The sequence below is a fragment of the Pipistrellus hanaki genome (assembly GCF_964339955.1).
Source record: "Pipistrellus hanaki genome assembly, chromosome: 12".
Lineage (NCBI taxonomy): Eukaryota > Metazoa > Chordata > Mammalia > Chiroptera > Vespertilionidae > Pipistrellus > Pipistrellus hanaki.
Genome location: NC_140514.1, coordinates 40,802,956 through 40,816,906, shown reverse-complemented (window position 1 = coordinate 40,816,906; position 13,951 = coordinate 40,802,956). Strand labels below are relative to the sequence as shown.

The 13,951-nt window shown below is 38.4% G+C and overlaps 1 protein-coding gene and 1 long non-coding RNA gene across 10 annotated transcripts in view; one reads left to right on the top strand and one right to left on the bottom strand.

The window, feature by feature from the left end:
* The window catches only part of LOC311631350, a 741,950-nt gene that overhangs the window by 653,183 nt on the left and 74,816 nt on the right, over window positions 1-13,951 (bottom strand). Inside the window, exon 1 of one of the 9 annotated variants that reach the window (XR_014796558.1) lies at window positions 1,055-1,079. The exons of the other annotated variants lie outside the window; for them this stretch is intronic. This is a non-coding gene — a long non-coding RNA (uncharacterized lncRNA). Of the gene's footprint in view, window positions 1-1,054; window positions 1,080-13,951 lie in introns of those variants that run through there. 9 annotated transcript variants of the gene reach the window in all.
* M1AP (meiosis 1 associated protein) overlaps window positions 1-13,951 on the top strand; it is a 59,755-nt gene that overhangs the window by 12,749 nt on the left and 33,055 nt on the right. Inside the window, exons 3-4 of the mRNA XM_084901381.1 lie at window positions 2,751-2,936; window positions 4,296-4,464. Of these exons, the coding sequence (XP_084757507.1) occupies window positions 2,751-2,936; window positions 4,296-4,464 (355 nt within the window). The remainder of the gene's footprint in view (window positions 1-2,750; window positions 2,937-4,295; window positions 4,465-13,951) is intronic.

Sequence of the window (13,951 nt, the reverse complement as noted above, 5' to 3'; positions counted from 1 at the left end):
CTATAAAAGCATAGCACAAGGGGGAGCTTTGTGGTGAGGGAATAATTCTGTATCTTGACTGAGATGGTGACTACATGAATCTACAGATATGATAATATGATATTGTTCTAAGGTCAATTTCTTGGTTTTAAAATTGTGCTCTAGTTACTATATAGGATGTAACCACTGGAAGAAGCTGGGTGAAGGTTACACAAGTTCCCTATGTACATTTTTTTTTTAGTTTTGTGTAAATCTATAGTTATTTCAAAATAAAAAGTTAAAGAAAAGCAAAGTTAACATTACATACTAGAATGGGTCCCATTTAAAAGACAGGCAATACCAAGTGTTGGTGAGAATGCGGGAAAACTTTAACCCTCACTCATTGCTGATGGGAAGGTTAAATGATACAACCACTTTGAAAAATAGTTTGTCAATTTCTTAAAAACTTAAATGTATACCTTTATGTAACCCAACAATTCCACCCCAGGAATCTACCCGACAGAAATAAAAACATGCACTCACACAAATAAATATACATATATATTCATGGCAGCATTATTCATAATAGTCTCAAACTAGAAACAGATTGTCTGTTCACTGGTGAATGGGTAAGTAAATTGTATAACTCTGACTGTATATAACACACTGGTTATATATCCTACGAGTATACTGAGGACAGAGTGAAAGTGATACGTACTGACGTTTCTGGCCATGTGGCAGATATGTTTTTCTATTGTGCCATTTTCCTTGTGCATGTCTTTCCCATGAACATATTTGCCTGTGATATCAATCTTCACTCAGGCAATAGGGGTAGAGAAAAGTAGAGAGTAACCTGGAAGGACAAAATGGAAGATATCCAGCATTAGAGGCTTTTTGAGAAATGAGCTCATGTTCCAAACAAAGGTAATAGGATTTTTCTCCCCCTCCTCAACTGACTAAGTTATATGCATCTGGCACTCCTCAGTACATCTGGCAATGGATAAATCCTTTGATCCCTTAGTTAATCTATTAGGAGAGGCAGACTATTATGGACCAAAAACCTCTGACTGGTATCTCAGGAAAAATTACAAGCCACTTTTTTTCCTAAAAAAAAAATAAAATAAAATAAAAAATAAACTCAAACCTGGTTAAAAGATCAAGAAAATCACTGAACAATGCCATCACCTTATGTATAGAACAATTGAATCTTTGGTTTAAGGAAGAATGCTACTTTAAACCCATTGCCTCTGACCTATATAAGCATCTGGCATTTTCTTTCTGCAGAGTTAGCTCATATTTCTGGAGAACAATATCAAGTAGGAGACTTGCCCAAACCGAAAAACCTCAATATAACTCCTCATATTTAATTTATGAGTATAATCAAATAATACTGAACTTTTTGTAAGGAATCATGACAGAGGAATCATAATTAAAATATTAGAATTCCTTTTATATCCATTGTGACATTAATATAAATAAATCTGACCAAAATGATTAATCTTCTCTCAAAGCAGTTTCAGAAGAATTCCCTTACTGTGAAGATCTTACCAATTCCTTTTTTTTTTAATTACAGTTTACATTCAATATTATTTTGTATTAGTTTTAGTTAGGTATACAGCATAGTGGTTAGATAAGCATATAATTTACAAAGTGTTCCTCCAATATTTCCAGTACCTGGCACTGTACATAGTTATCATGTCTGATCTACAATGAGATTTTGGACTAATTTGGCTATCCTTCCCATCTATTCCCACCCCATATCTGCTATTGATGCTTGGAATTTCTTCAAGTGGTGTCACAAATTTTCATTTCACATTTATTCAAAATTCATAGACCCTGCCGAAACTGGTTTAGCTCGGTGGATAGAGCGTCGGCCTGCAGACTGGAAAGCCCCAGGTTCGATTCCGGTCAAGGGCATGAACCTTGGTTGCGGGCACGTACCTTGGTTGCAGGCAACATCCCCAGTGGGGGGTGTACAAGAGGCAGCTGATCGATGACTCTCATCGATGTTTCTAACTATCCCTCTCTCTTCCTCTCTATAAAAAATCAATAAAATGTATTTTTTAAATGCATAGATCCTTAATAACATTGACCTAGAATCAGATTATATTAGAACACTTCCTAATAGCAAGTTTCTATAAAGGAGGGTGAGGAGAACCAAGAAGTTTTCTCTTGGCTCCTTGAGCTGACTGCAGACAAAACCAAACATCTCTTACTTACTGAAGTAGTCCTGAGGAGCAGATTAGGTAGACCTTATCAGTAATGAAATGATCAACCACATAAAAATCCTCATTTCTGGAAAAACACCACTCTCCACTCTTGAATAAAGAAGCTGCCACTGCTTAGACTGACTGAGAAATAAAGACAATGTTTAAGAGTAGCCTTGCTAAGCCTCCAATTTGCAGGCCACCCCAAAGTAAAACTAAGTACCCGTGTTTCCCCGAAAATAAGACATTCTCCGAAAATAAGACCTAGCGCAACTTTGGGAGAAAAAAATTAATATAAGACACTGTCTTATTTTCAGAGAAACAGGGTAGTAACAACTGGACTTTCCTGTTTCTGGTAACTCCACATAAAGCCCTTTGACTGCAAATCTTCGTTCTTCTGGTATAGGGAAGACCTGAGTGTAGTGCCTAGAACGAAGAACGAACATAGTAGGCATTCAGTTAATGTGGATCAAGTAAACAGAAGGGACTCCTGAGGAGGAATAAATGATAATGAAGTTAGACTCCCAATTAATCTGAAACCTGGGTCACTAAAGATTTATATCTTTGATTCATTTTTCTCTGCAGCAAGTGAAAGGGAACTTTGCCAGGCTGCAGACCTGCATCTCAGAGATCCGTACATTGCAGAGAGAAGGTTGTTTCAGACCACAAGGTACTTCTCTGCAGCTGGCCGTAGAAGATGGACTCCAGCAGTTCAAACAGTACAGCAGACATGTGACTACAGGCGCAGCTCTGACCTACACTTCCCTGGAGGTAGGAGATGCTGGCCTCATGAGTCTAAGCCATCTTCCCATTTCAGTCCGCTTAAATGCTTTCTTATTTATCATTCCTATATCGTTCTGTTTCATTCACATTGAATGTCATTTTCAAGACTAGGTTTTTAGCTTCCTGCAGGCAGGAGACATGGTCCCTTTGTCCTGTAACCTGTGCAATTCTTACTACACAGCTAGGAAGCGAGAGGAGCTCTAAAAACGGGGACGACAGTGAATTATAAGGAAAAACTAAAATCAGATAAAATCTGAATATGCCATCTGCCTTTGGATATTTGGAACTTGTAAAGCAATCGTTAAATTGCCTAGATGGCAGTCTATATTTATACATTCTGGGTACCCTTAAGAACTTAATCAAATCTTTGTACCAAAATGAGTAACTTTTCTTGGGATTAGCAAATGTGGAAGTGTAAAAATTTCTAAAATTCTGATGCCAGACTGTAACAATCTTAAAAAAATATAATTAAGTTATGACTGCACACTGCACTGAGTGTGTGAGTGTGAATTAAAAACACTTTTAGTGTCTGGTACCCTCAGGCATCAAACAGATTTTTAAAAACAGTTTAAAAAATAATAATGTTTTCTTCTGTATCTCTCTTCCTCAATCAAAAGTCTAAGTACAAAAAAGAGTTGCCTCCCAGAATTTCAAATTTAAGACAAAACTACTAATGAAAACAGAGTATATTCATTGAGGTAGAATCAAATATTCACATTATTCATAAACACCTCAATATTCCTTCAGGTCAGATATTGATCAAGGATAAATACATTTTTTTCATTTACCTTTATTGTTGAATGTATTACAGATGTCTCCCTTTTTTCCCCTATAAACCCCCTTCACGCTGAATACATTTTAGAGTTAAGAGCAAAAGAGTTAACAACGCAGCTGGATCGAGGTTGAACAAGGAAAGAAATCTACATGGAAGCACCACTGTGAAAAAGTAGCATGTAGGCTCTCTATTTAGTTCATATTTATTTAGTGGAATTTATGGATCCAATGTTCTTTATTTCCTCATAAAGTCAAAGCATTTTGAACAGGACAGACATTAGTGCTTCAAGAAATCTGGAAAGAAAAAGAAAAAGAAAAAAAACTAAAATGAGGGGGATGACCTCACTGGTTTCTGTCTAGGGTAGGCTCATCCTGTTTGAAGGGTCCTGTGATGATCCCAAAATAATATTTCAAATGAAATTTGATTTATAGGTTACAATTAAGCCTCTTCTTTGCCCTGAAGAAAATAACCACTACCACAGATTTCTCCTGTGTGTTTTTTCTCTAGATCTAACCTGTTTCTCTCTGTACACCAGGGAAGGCAGACACATTGATTTGTGGATTTATTTCCAGATTACTATTCTGACTTCGCAGCCTGGAAAAGAGGTGGTCAAACAGTTGGAGAAAGGATTGAAAGATACAGACCTAGTCAGGGTCAGGAGGCTTCAGGTGGTTGAGATCACAAAGGAAGCCCTAGAATGTACGGACTCAGCATCCCCTATTGAAGAGTCCAGCAATGATGGTAAGAATTAAATGGAGAAATAAAAAGAAGGTAAGAATTTTAATAAGCAGTGTTTTACAGGTCAGGAAGGTTATTTTCCATGGTCTTTTTATGTTCTTAAGTAAAATTAAGTCAACAGCCGAAACCGGTTTGGCTCAGTGGATAGAGCATTGGCCTGCAGACTGGAAGGTCCCAGGTTCGATTCCGGTCAAAGGCATGTACCTTGGTTGCGAGCACATCCCCAGTGGGGGGTGTGCAGGAGGCGGCTGATCGATGTTTCCCTCTCATCGATGTTTCTAGCTCTCTATCCCTCTCTCTTCCTCTCTGTAAAAAAAAAAAAATCAATAAAATATATTTTTTTAAAATTAAAATAAATAAATAAATAAAAATCAATGGAAAAATATCCTCAGTGAGGATAAAAAATTAAAAAAAAGAAAGATAAGTCTATACATGTTCAGTATAGATGAAACCATAATAGGCATAACTACATAAAACGTCAAAAACAACGTAACTTTTTTTCTTATACATTTTCAATCCACTTGGTTGAATCCACTGATACAAAACCTGTGGATATGGAGGGCCAACTGTACTTACATTTTAATGGAATAGTTATATTCATAATATTCTACTTCATTATTTCAAGCAGCTATCTATGTTAGATATCTATGTTAGATATCAATAAGATGTTCTGTCTCATTTTTTACTGGCTACATGATTTTTTTGCTGTGTGATTGTACCATGATTTATTTGTTAATCACTTATTAATGAGCAATTTGCTTTATTACATTTTGCTATTAATCAATGCTGTATGAACAGACTTTTATGCAAGGTTGGGTTCATGGGCTTATGGCCAGCACAGCTTCACAGGTCCCGGCACTCATGAAAGCCCTATGCTTAGGATTTGATGCTCTTAGTTTGCTGTCATGGCTTCCTTAATAATTTTTACCTTTGATTAATGATTTGTAAGTGAAGTCTTTCCTCATAGGATTAGAGTTTTGGCTCACACACACCCTATCTCTACATCCCTCCCACCTCTGTAGAATAGGTTCTCAGTCACCAGCTTCCCAGGCCTGGTATCCACTGCCTGTCCATCTCTATGCAGCAACCACTGGCAACTAGGTCCCTGTCAATAAATCCTAAATAAATCACCCATAATCCTACACTTCCAAAAGAAAACAAATCTTCAAACCAAGTCTTAAAGGACATTAGGAAGTAGCCAAGCAGAAGAGGAAAGCGGCACTCAAACAGGGTACCCAGGGACATGAAAAAGCAAGATGAGTCAAACTTGCAGAGATGTGCCCATGGTTCCCTGTGACTGGAACTTCATCCGGCAGAGGTGGGAATGAGGCTATACAGGTAGGCAAGGATTAGATCAAGAAGGATCATATATGCCCTGAGTCCATCTAAAACAATGGAAATTTATTAAAATATTTAGTCAGGAAGTCAAGTAGAGATTCCCAAATTATGGAGTTTAAGAGGTTCTTAACTAGTTTTAATTTAGCTAACAGTCAAGTTAGAGTTTACCTTCTAGCCGTCCTTTCTAGTTGTATTGGCCTTCTCCAAGGCTATATCCACAGGAAGGTGCCCACTGTTCTGATACCGTTGATCTCTTCCTGGTCCAAATGGATAATCTTACTCTGCCCTTTACTCCCTAATTAGTCAGGGGGTTGGTAACTAGATTCCTGTCAGATTCTGACACATGTGGATCCTTCAAGCATTATGAGACTACTGACAGTATTCTGATCAGGGAGGGAAGGTGGGTAAAAATCAATGGGAAAATATCCTCAGTGTTATTTTTCCTTAGCTGTGTGGTGATTAGCTCTCCCCTACTGCACACACTCTGCTTTCCTCAAGTCAGTCTCCTCACTGACTGCCCTTCTTTCTCTCTCCATCCCTCCATTCACTGTAGCCTTTTCCTCTGAATTCCATCTTCTTTCCTCTAAATTCCTTCCCCTATCTTCTTCTAGCCAAATCCTCCCCATCATTTAAGGACTTATTCACGCTGGTGACTACCGTATTGATTTTCCTTTCCTTAGAACAACCACATCACTTGTGGTCTGCACCGTACAATTTAGCACTTTATACAGTATGTACCATATAGAATTGTTTACCACTGTGTTATAGTATGATAATTTTGCCTTCTCTCCTAAAATTGCAAAATACTTAATATATTTTCTCTCTGCATTAATTAGAAATTTGTCTTAGTCATTTTTGTGTCCCACAGTGTAGCATATAAGAGATTATCAGTAGATAACTGTTGAATGAATTGATGACAGTGATACCTGAGGAGGCTGTTCTCGGTCTTCCCTGCATCCCCTTCATCCCCTATCTGTAGTAGCACTTCCACCTTTCTGATCACAGAGTGAGCCATGACCCAAGTGAGGCAATCATAGTTCCCCATCCTCCATTCATAGTCCTTCCCAGTGGGTTCTCAAACTGAATTTGTAAGTAAGAAAGTCTTTTTCTTTCTCTTTGGCCATGAACAGATCAGGCATGGACTATTCCCTTTTCTCCCTTCAGTGACCATACCCAGAAAGAACTTACTGTATCCCTAACAGAGCTCGGAGTACTCTGAGGCTGCCTGATGCCTTTATTTAGAATTGATAGTGGCTAGAGATGTATGGAAGAGCTTTTAAATGCAGGAAAGCAGCTTTCTACTTTGTGTCACTGCTGATGATTCTTCCAGTAACTTCCTATTTGCTTATAAATAATACAGCATCCCACAAATCGCTTGTAATTCCTCCTTGTTGGGTAAGTGTACAAATGATTCATGGCTTGAAATCTTCCTGCTTCTGCCTTATAATTAATTCCTTTATTCTGTTATGTTTTGTTTCGTCTTGGTGAAACAAAGAGACTAGCAACATTAGCTTATCAAGAGACTAGCAACATTAGCTTCTCTCATTCTCAGAAGGACACATGACCCGGAATTAGGTTGCCTAAGTCTAAATTTCAGTTCTATCACGTTCTAGCTAATGTGACTGCATAAGGTACTTAGCCTATCTAAGCCTTAGTTATTAATTCGTACCCCATGCAGTTGTTGTGGGGATTAAATGAGATCACGCATGTATGTTAATTACTTAACACATCATAAGTTCTCAGTAAAAGTTAGCTATTATTGTTAACATTTTCAAAGTTTTTGTATATAGATGGTATAATATTTCTGAGATTTTTTTATTTTAAAATATATTTTTATTGATTTTGAGAGAAAAGGAGAGGGAGAGAGAGATAGAAACATTAATGATGATAGAGAATCATTGATCAGCTGCCTCCTTTACACCCCCTACTGGGGATTGAGCCCACAGCCCAGCATGTGCCCTGACTGGGAATAGAACCATGACCTCCTGGTTCATAGGCTGATGCTCAACCACTGAGTAAATACCAGCCAGCCTCTGAGATTTTTTTAATAGCTAGGTCCCAAGTGAACTATGAGTTACCTGGGGATATGACTATGTCTTAAATATCTTTGTATTGCCAGCATATATCATTCTATCTGGCACATAATATACTCTCAATAAATGTTTGTTGAATAAATAAATGAATGGCTAAAAAAAATCAAATGATTTGGGAAAGGCCATGGTCATTCTCTTCGACACCAACTCAAATAGTTGGGGACATATCGCAATCACCCATAGCTTCCCATTGTAACCCATGAACATCATGAATTGATTCAAACACTTCCTGAATCTGTTACATATAATTTTTAAACTCAGATAACCATGATCATCAATTAAATAAAATTGGTTATGCTCCACTTTTAAAAGAAAGAAAACATTTCACAAGGAAATGTTGAGCCCTAGCTGGATTGGCTCAGTGGATAGAGCGTCAGCCTGCGGACTGAAGAGACCCAGGTTTGATTCCAACCAAGGGCACATGCCTGGGGTGCAGGCTTGATCCCTAGTGGAGGGTGTGTAGGAGGAAGCCCATCAATATTCTCTCTAATCACTGATGTTTCTATCTCTCTCTCCTTCTCCTTTGCTCTCTGAAATCAATAAAGAAATGTATTTTTTTTAAAGAAATGTTGATATTGCAGATAAATTTAAAAAGTAACTATGAGACTATATCCTTTGATTGGTCTAAATTCCCTCTTCTTGAGTACAACTCTCTACAGTGCAAACTAATCATTACAGAGATTACTTGCAAACTCAAAAGACCCAGAATCATAAAAGAAAAGTGAACTTTGAAATTAAGAAAGTAGACTCACATTTTAGAAAGTTCTTTAATAGAGTCTGAAGTGAAAAGGTTAACTTGAAATCACATTTATATCTGTTAGGGTTTTCTATAAATGTTCAGCCTGTGTAGTCTATATTGTATGTTTTCTTCTAACTATGGTAAATAGTACTTTCTTTCATCTCCTCCTACTTGATCTAACTTATTCTCTTTTTCTTTACTTCAAAATTAGCTGGAAGATTTTGCCTACTGGTCTTTGTATTAGTAGCTTTTGTCTGGTTAGTTTATTTTTATTTTTATTTTTATTTTTATTTTAGAGAGGAAGGAAGAGGGAGAGAGAGATAGAAACATTAATGATGAGAAAGAATCATTGACTGGCTGCCTCCTGCACACCCCCTACTGGGGATCGAGCCTGCAACCCAGATATGTGCCCTTGGCTGGAATTGAACCTGGGACCCTTCAGTACACAGGCTGATGCTCTATCCATTGAGCAAAACCAGCTAGGGCTTGTCTGGTTAGTTTAATTTGTTATTACAAGTTATACAGATTTAAACGTTATAAAAATATAATATGGACAGTTTAAAATGACCCAAAATTCTACCATTCAGAGATAAGCACCATCAGCAATATAGAACATGTTCTACTGAGTTGCTTTCCCTACACATGTATGGATCTGGGCATACATGTAACATTATTATTGATATTATCTACTTTTACACAAAATGGGACTATACAGTACTTACTGCTCTGCATTTTTATGTTTTTCATTAAACTGTTTACCCATATTTTATCCATATTGGCATATAGAGATCTAACCCATTCCTTTTAATAGCTGTGAGGTATTCCAATGTGTAAATTCATCACCATTTAAATAACCATCCAGTGGGATTTTTACATTTTACTGAAGAACAGTGTGACCTTGAACAAGTTGCTTAAGCTCTTTATTCTACAATTTTCTCAATTATAAAAAAAAGCCTAATAATAGTAGCTACTTTACATGGGTTTCATGAGGATTAAATACAACTCACATGTAAAGTACTTAGGACAGTGCCTAACACATGTAAGCAGTAAGTAAATGTTATTGGTTGGTATCAATAGGGGTAGCACTTTTTTACATGTCTTTTTTTTTAATCCTCACTGAGGATATTTTCCCCCCCATTGATCTTTAGCGAGAGAGTACAAGAGAGGCAAGAGAGGGAGAGAGAGAGAGAGAGAAACATTGATATGAAAGAGACATATTGACTGGTTGCCTCCTACATGTGCCCTGACTGGGACTGGGGATGGAACCTACAACTGAGGTGCGGGCCCTTGACAGAGAATTGAACCTGCAGCCCTTCGGTCTATGGGCCGACACTCTAACCACTGAGCAAAACTGGCTAGTGCTACATGTCTTTTAACTGAGAAAATATCAGGCTCTAATTTTTTATATTGAAAAGAACATATGACCATAAAATAATTTTTTAATTTAAAATCATTCATAATCTCACTTCCCCATTACACTAATTTATTTTTGCACATTATTTCTCAGGTATCCACAATCATGTTTATATTACATAACTATAATTCATATATGTAATTTTTTGTTTTCATGTAACATAATATACAATTTTTTCATAGTTATGTTATTTCATTTCTTTTTTGCTCTTAAAATATACAATTTTTTTCATAGTTTTGTTATTTATTTCATTTCTTTTTTGCTCTCAGGAAGTGTTGATCTAAGAAATACAAATATGGCCCTAGCTGAGTTTGCTCAGTGGGTAGAGCATTGGCCTGCAAACTGAAGGGTCCTGGGTTGATTCTGGTCAAGGGTACATGCCCTGGTTGTGGGCTCAATCCCCAGTGAGGGGCGTGCAGGAGGCAGTCAATCAGTGATTCTCTCTTTCTCTCATCATTGGTGTTTCTGTCTCTCCCTCCCTTTCCCATCCTCTCCAAAATCAATATAGTTTAAAAAAGAAATACAAATATGAAGAAGTATACCTCTCATGGGGTAAGCTGGATGCCTTCTCTATCTTTCTGTGCCCTCTTTACATATAAGCCAACTCTATACCTTAGAGCAAATCCCTAATTAGGATCAATTCCAGCAGCCAAAGTTAACCTCATAGAAGAGCCACCAATCAAGGTAATAACTAGTATTGACAACAGAGTGATGAAAATTCTTATATAATGACTAGAGGCCCATGCACGAAATTCGTGCAGGAGGGTGGCGGGAAGGGAAGTTGTGTCCCTCAGCCCAGCCTGCACCCTCTCCAATCTGGGACCCCTCGGGGGATGTCCGACTGCCTGTTTAGACCCAATCCCCTGCCAGCCTGATTGATGCCTGCTGCTCCCCTGCCAGACTGTTTGCTGCCAACTTGCCTCCTCTGCCAGCCTGGTCACCCCTAGCTGTCCTCCCCTGCTGGCCTGATAGCCCACAACTGCCCTCCCTTGCAAGCCTAGTCCCTCCCCCTTTCTTGCCCTGCTGGCCTTCTTTTAGTGGTCATCTTGTGTCTACATGGGGGCAGGATCTTTGACCACATGGGGGCAGCCATCTTGTGTGTTGGAAAAAGCATAGAGATATCTTAATATTGATGATGTTCTGCATCTTAAGTTGAATAAAAGATTCATGAGTGTTCAAATGCTGCTATACTTTATAGCTTACATATATGTTACATGTATTCATTTGCATATAATGAAAATTTTATAATAGCTTTCTAAATACTGCATAAGTAATAAATATGCCAAAACTTAAAAGGCCTCTGTGATCACTTGAGCATCCAGAGGGCATCTGTTCAGGTTGACAAAAATCTGAACTTGTTGGGTATATAAGTCTTTCAGTTACAAATCAACCTAATGATGCTGTCAACCAGCCTACATCTCTCAGCCTTGTACACAAGGATATCAGGTTCCTTTCTAAGTGCTCACAAACCATCTGTTTAATATTTCCTCCTAGACTTTGCCAGGGATCGATGTCAAGCTCTTTTGGAAAGGTATTTTATCCATATGTGTTCTAAGGAAACACCACATGTTAACAGCTCAAACATGGAAGATAAAGATTCATTGCTTCCTAAAGGATTCCAGTGGGGGCGGGGCTGGGAGTTCTTCTGTGCTTCATGCTTCAATGCAATTGATGGATTCCACATATTAATTTGTTCCCCTTTTAGTGTCTTAGAAAATAGACCAGAAAATACAGCTGTTCCTTGAGTTTGCATTAAAGTCATTTCCCTGGAGTGTTACAACTAAATTACAACCACTGTTGTATTTATTCCCTAAACATTTTTGACACAGAGAGACATTTATTTCATTATCAGAAGCCATGGCCTCAGAAAAAGAACTCTTCCCTTTTTAAAATTGAATTAAATAATTTTTTAGAGTTTGATGAAAAATATAAAGTTATTTGAAAATTGGGATTATTAACAATTTTCTTTGCCAACGTTATTGAGAAATAATTCACATACTATAAATTGTATACATCCGAAGTGTACAATTCAATGAGTTTTGACAGTTGAATATGCCCACAAATCATCACCACAACCAAGATATTTCTATCACTCCCAAAAAGATTTCTTTTATCCTTACATCTACTCCATTCCTCGCTTGGCTCCTGGTGCCCCACTGATCTACAATTTGTCTGCAGATTAGTTTGCATTTTATATAAATGGAATCATACAGTATATTCTTCTTTTGTGTCTGATTTTTTCCATTCAGATTTTGAGACTCATCCATATTGTTTTTATCAGTAGTTTGTGTTTTTCTGTTGTATCTTTTTGTTGCTGAGTAACTTTATGTGGTATGAATATGCTGCATTTTGTTTAACCATCCATCTGTCAACGGGCATTTTAGTTGTTTCCAATTTTTGCCTGTTGTGACTAAAACTTTAGTCACAAATCTTTCTAGATATATGTTTTTATTTCTTTTAGGTCTTACTGTGTTTATGGTTCATCTTTTCCCATTTATTTGCTTTCAACCCATTTGTATCTTTCTACTTAAAGTTTATATCATAAATGGCATATAATGGAGTTCACTTTTTTTAAAAATATATTTTATTGATTTTTTACAGAAAGGAAGAGAGAGATAGAGAGTTAGAAACAACGATGAGAGAGAAATATCGATCAGCTGCCTCCTGCATACACCCCCACCGGGGATGTGCCAGCTACCACAGCACATGCCCCTGACCGGAATCGAACCCGGGACCCTTCAGTCCACAGGTCGACGCTCTAACCACTGAGCCAAACCGGTTTCAGCTGTAGTTAACTTTTTATTCAGTTAATCTCTGCCTTTTATTTGGAATGTATAGTCCATTCACATTTACCCTAACTATTGATATGATTGAATTTAGCTCTTCCACTTTATTTATTTTTTTTAAATCAATCTTTATTGTTCATATTATTACAAAGGTTCCTCATTTCTTCCCCCCTCCACCAGGTTCCCACCACCCTCCGCCCCCTCCCCATCCCCCATTGTCCTCAGCCATACATGCAGTTTATGTTCAGTCTCTTCCTCCCTCCCTTTCCCCGATAGTAAATCCCTTTTCAGATAGTAAATCAGTTACTTAGCATTTTCTCATATCAATAATACCTCCACATGCCCAATGATACATTTCACACAAAAGACATTTCCAAATAGGTCAACCAGCCTCATCCATGCCCCACCCAAGGCACTCACAGATCAATACCCCTGCCCTATACTAACTCAACACATCCAGATCTAAGCCTTCATCACTTGATTCAGCAGACCCTCAAGTTCCCACAAAAGTTTCCAGCCATGTCTGAGAGGCAACCGTGGGGCAGGGGCAGGCAAGGAGCGAGCTGTTCCGGGCCTGGTTGCTCCAGGCCTGGCTGCACCCGACCCGGCTGCTCTGGGCCTGGCTGCTCCCAGCCTGGCAGCTGCTACTCCGGGCCTGGCCACACCAGACCTGGCTGCTCCGAGCCTGGCCGCTCCCAGCCTGGCAGCTGCTGCTCCGGGCCTGGCCGCACCAGACCCGGCTGCTCCGGGCCTGGCCACTCCCAGCCTTCTTCCACTTTATTTTTATGTTTTTGTTTGTCCGCTCTGTTTTTTGTTCATCTTTCTCCTGTTTCCCTGTTTTCTTTCAGGTTATTAAATGTTTTTGGAATTCTATTTTAATTTATTGCCATTTAGCTATATTTTTTAGTGGCTCTAGGGATTATGTTATACTAGTGGCCCGATGCATGAAATTTGTGAATGTGGGAGGAGGGTATCTCTCAGCCAGGCCTGCACCCTTTCCAATCTGGGACCCCTCAAGGGATGTCCAACTACCAGTTTAGGCCCAATCTCTGTGGGGTCAGGCCTAAACTGGCAGTTGGACATCTCTCTCACAATTTGGGACTATTGACTCCTAACTGCT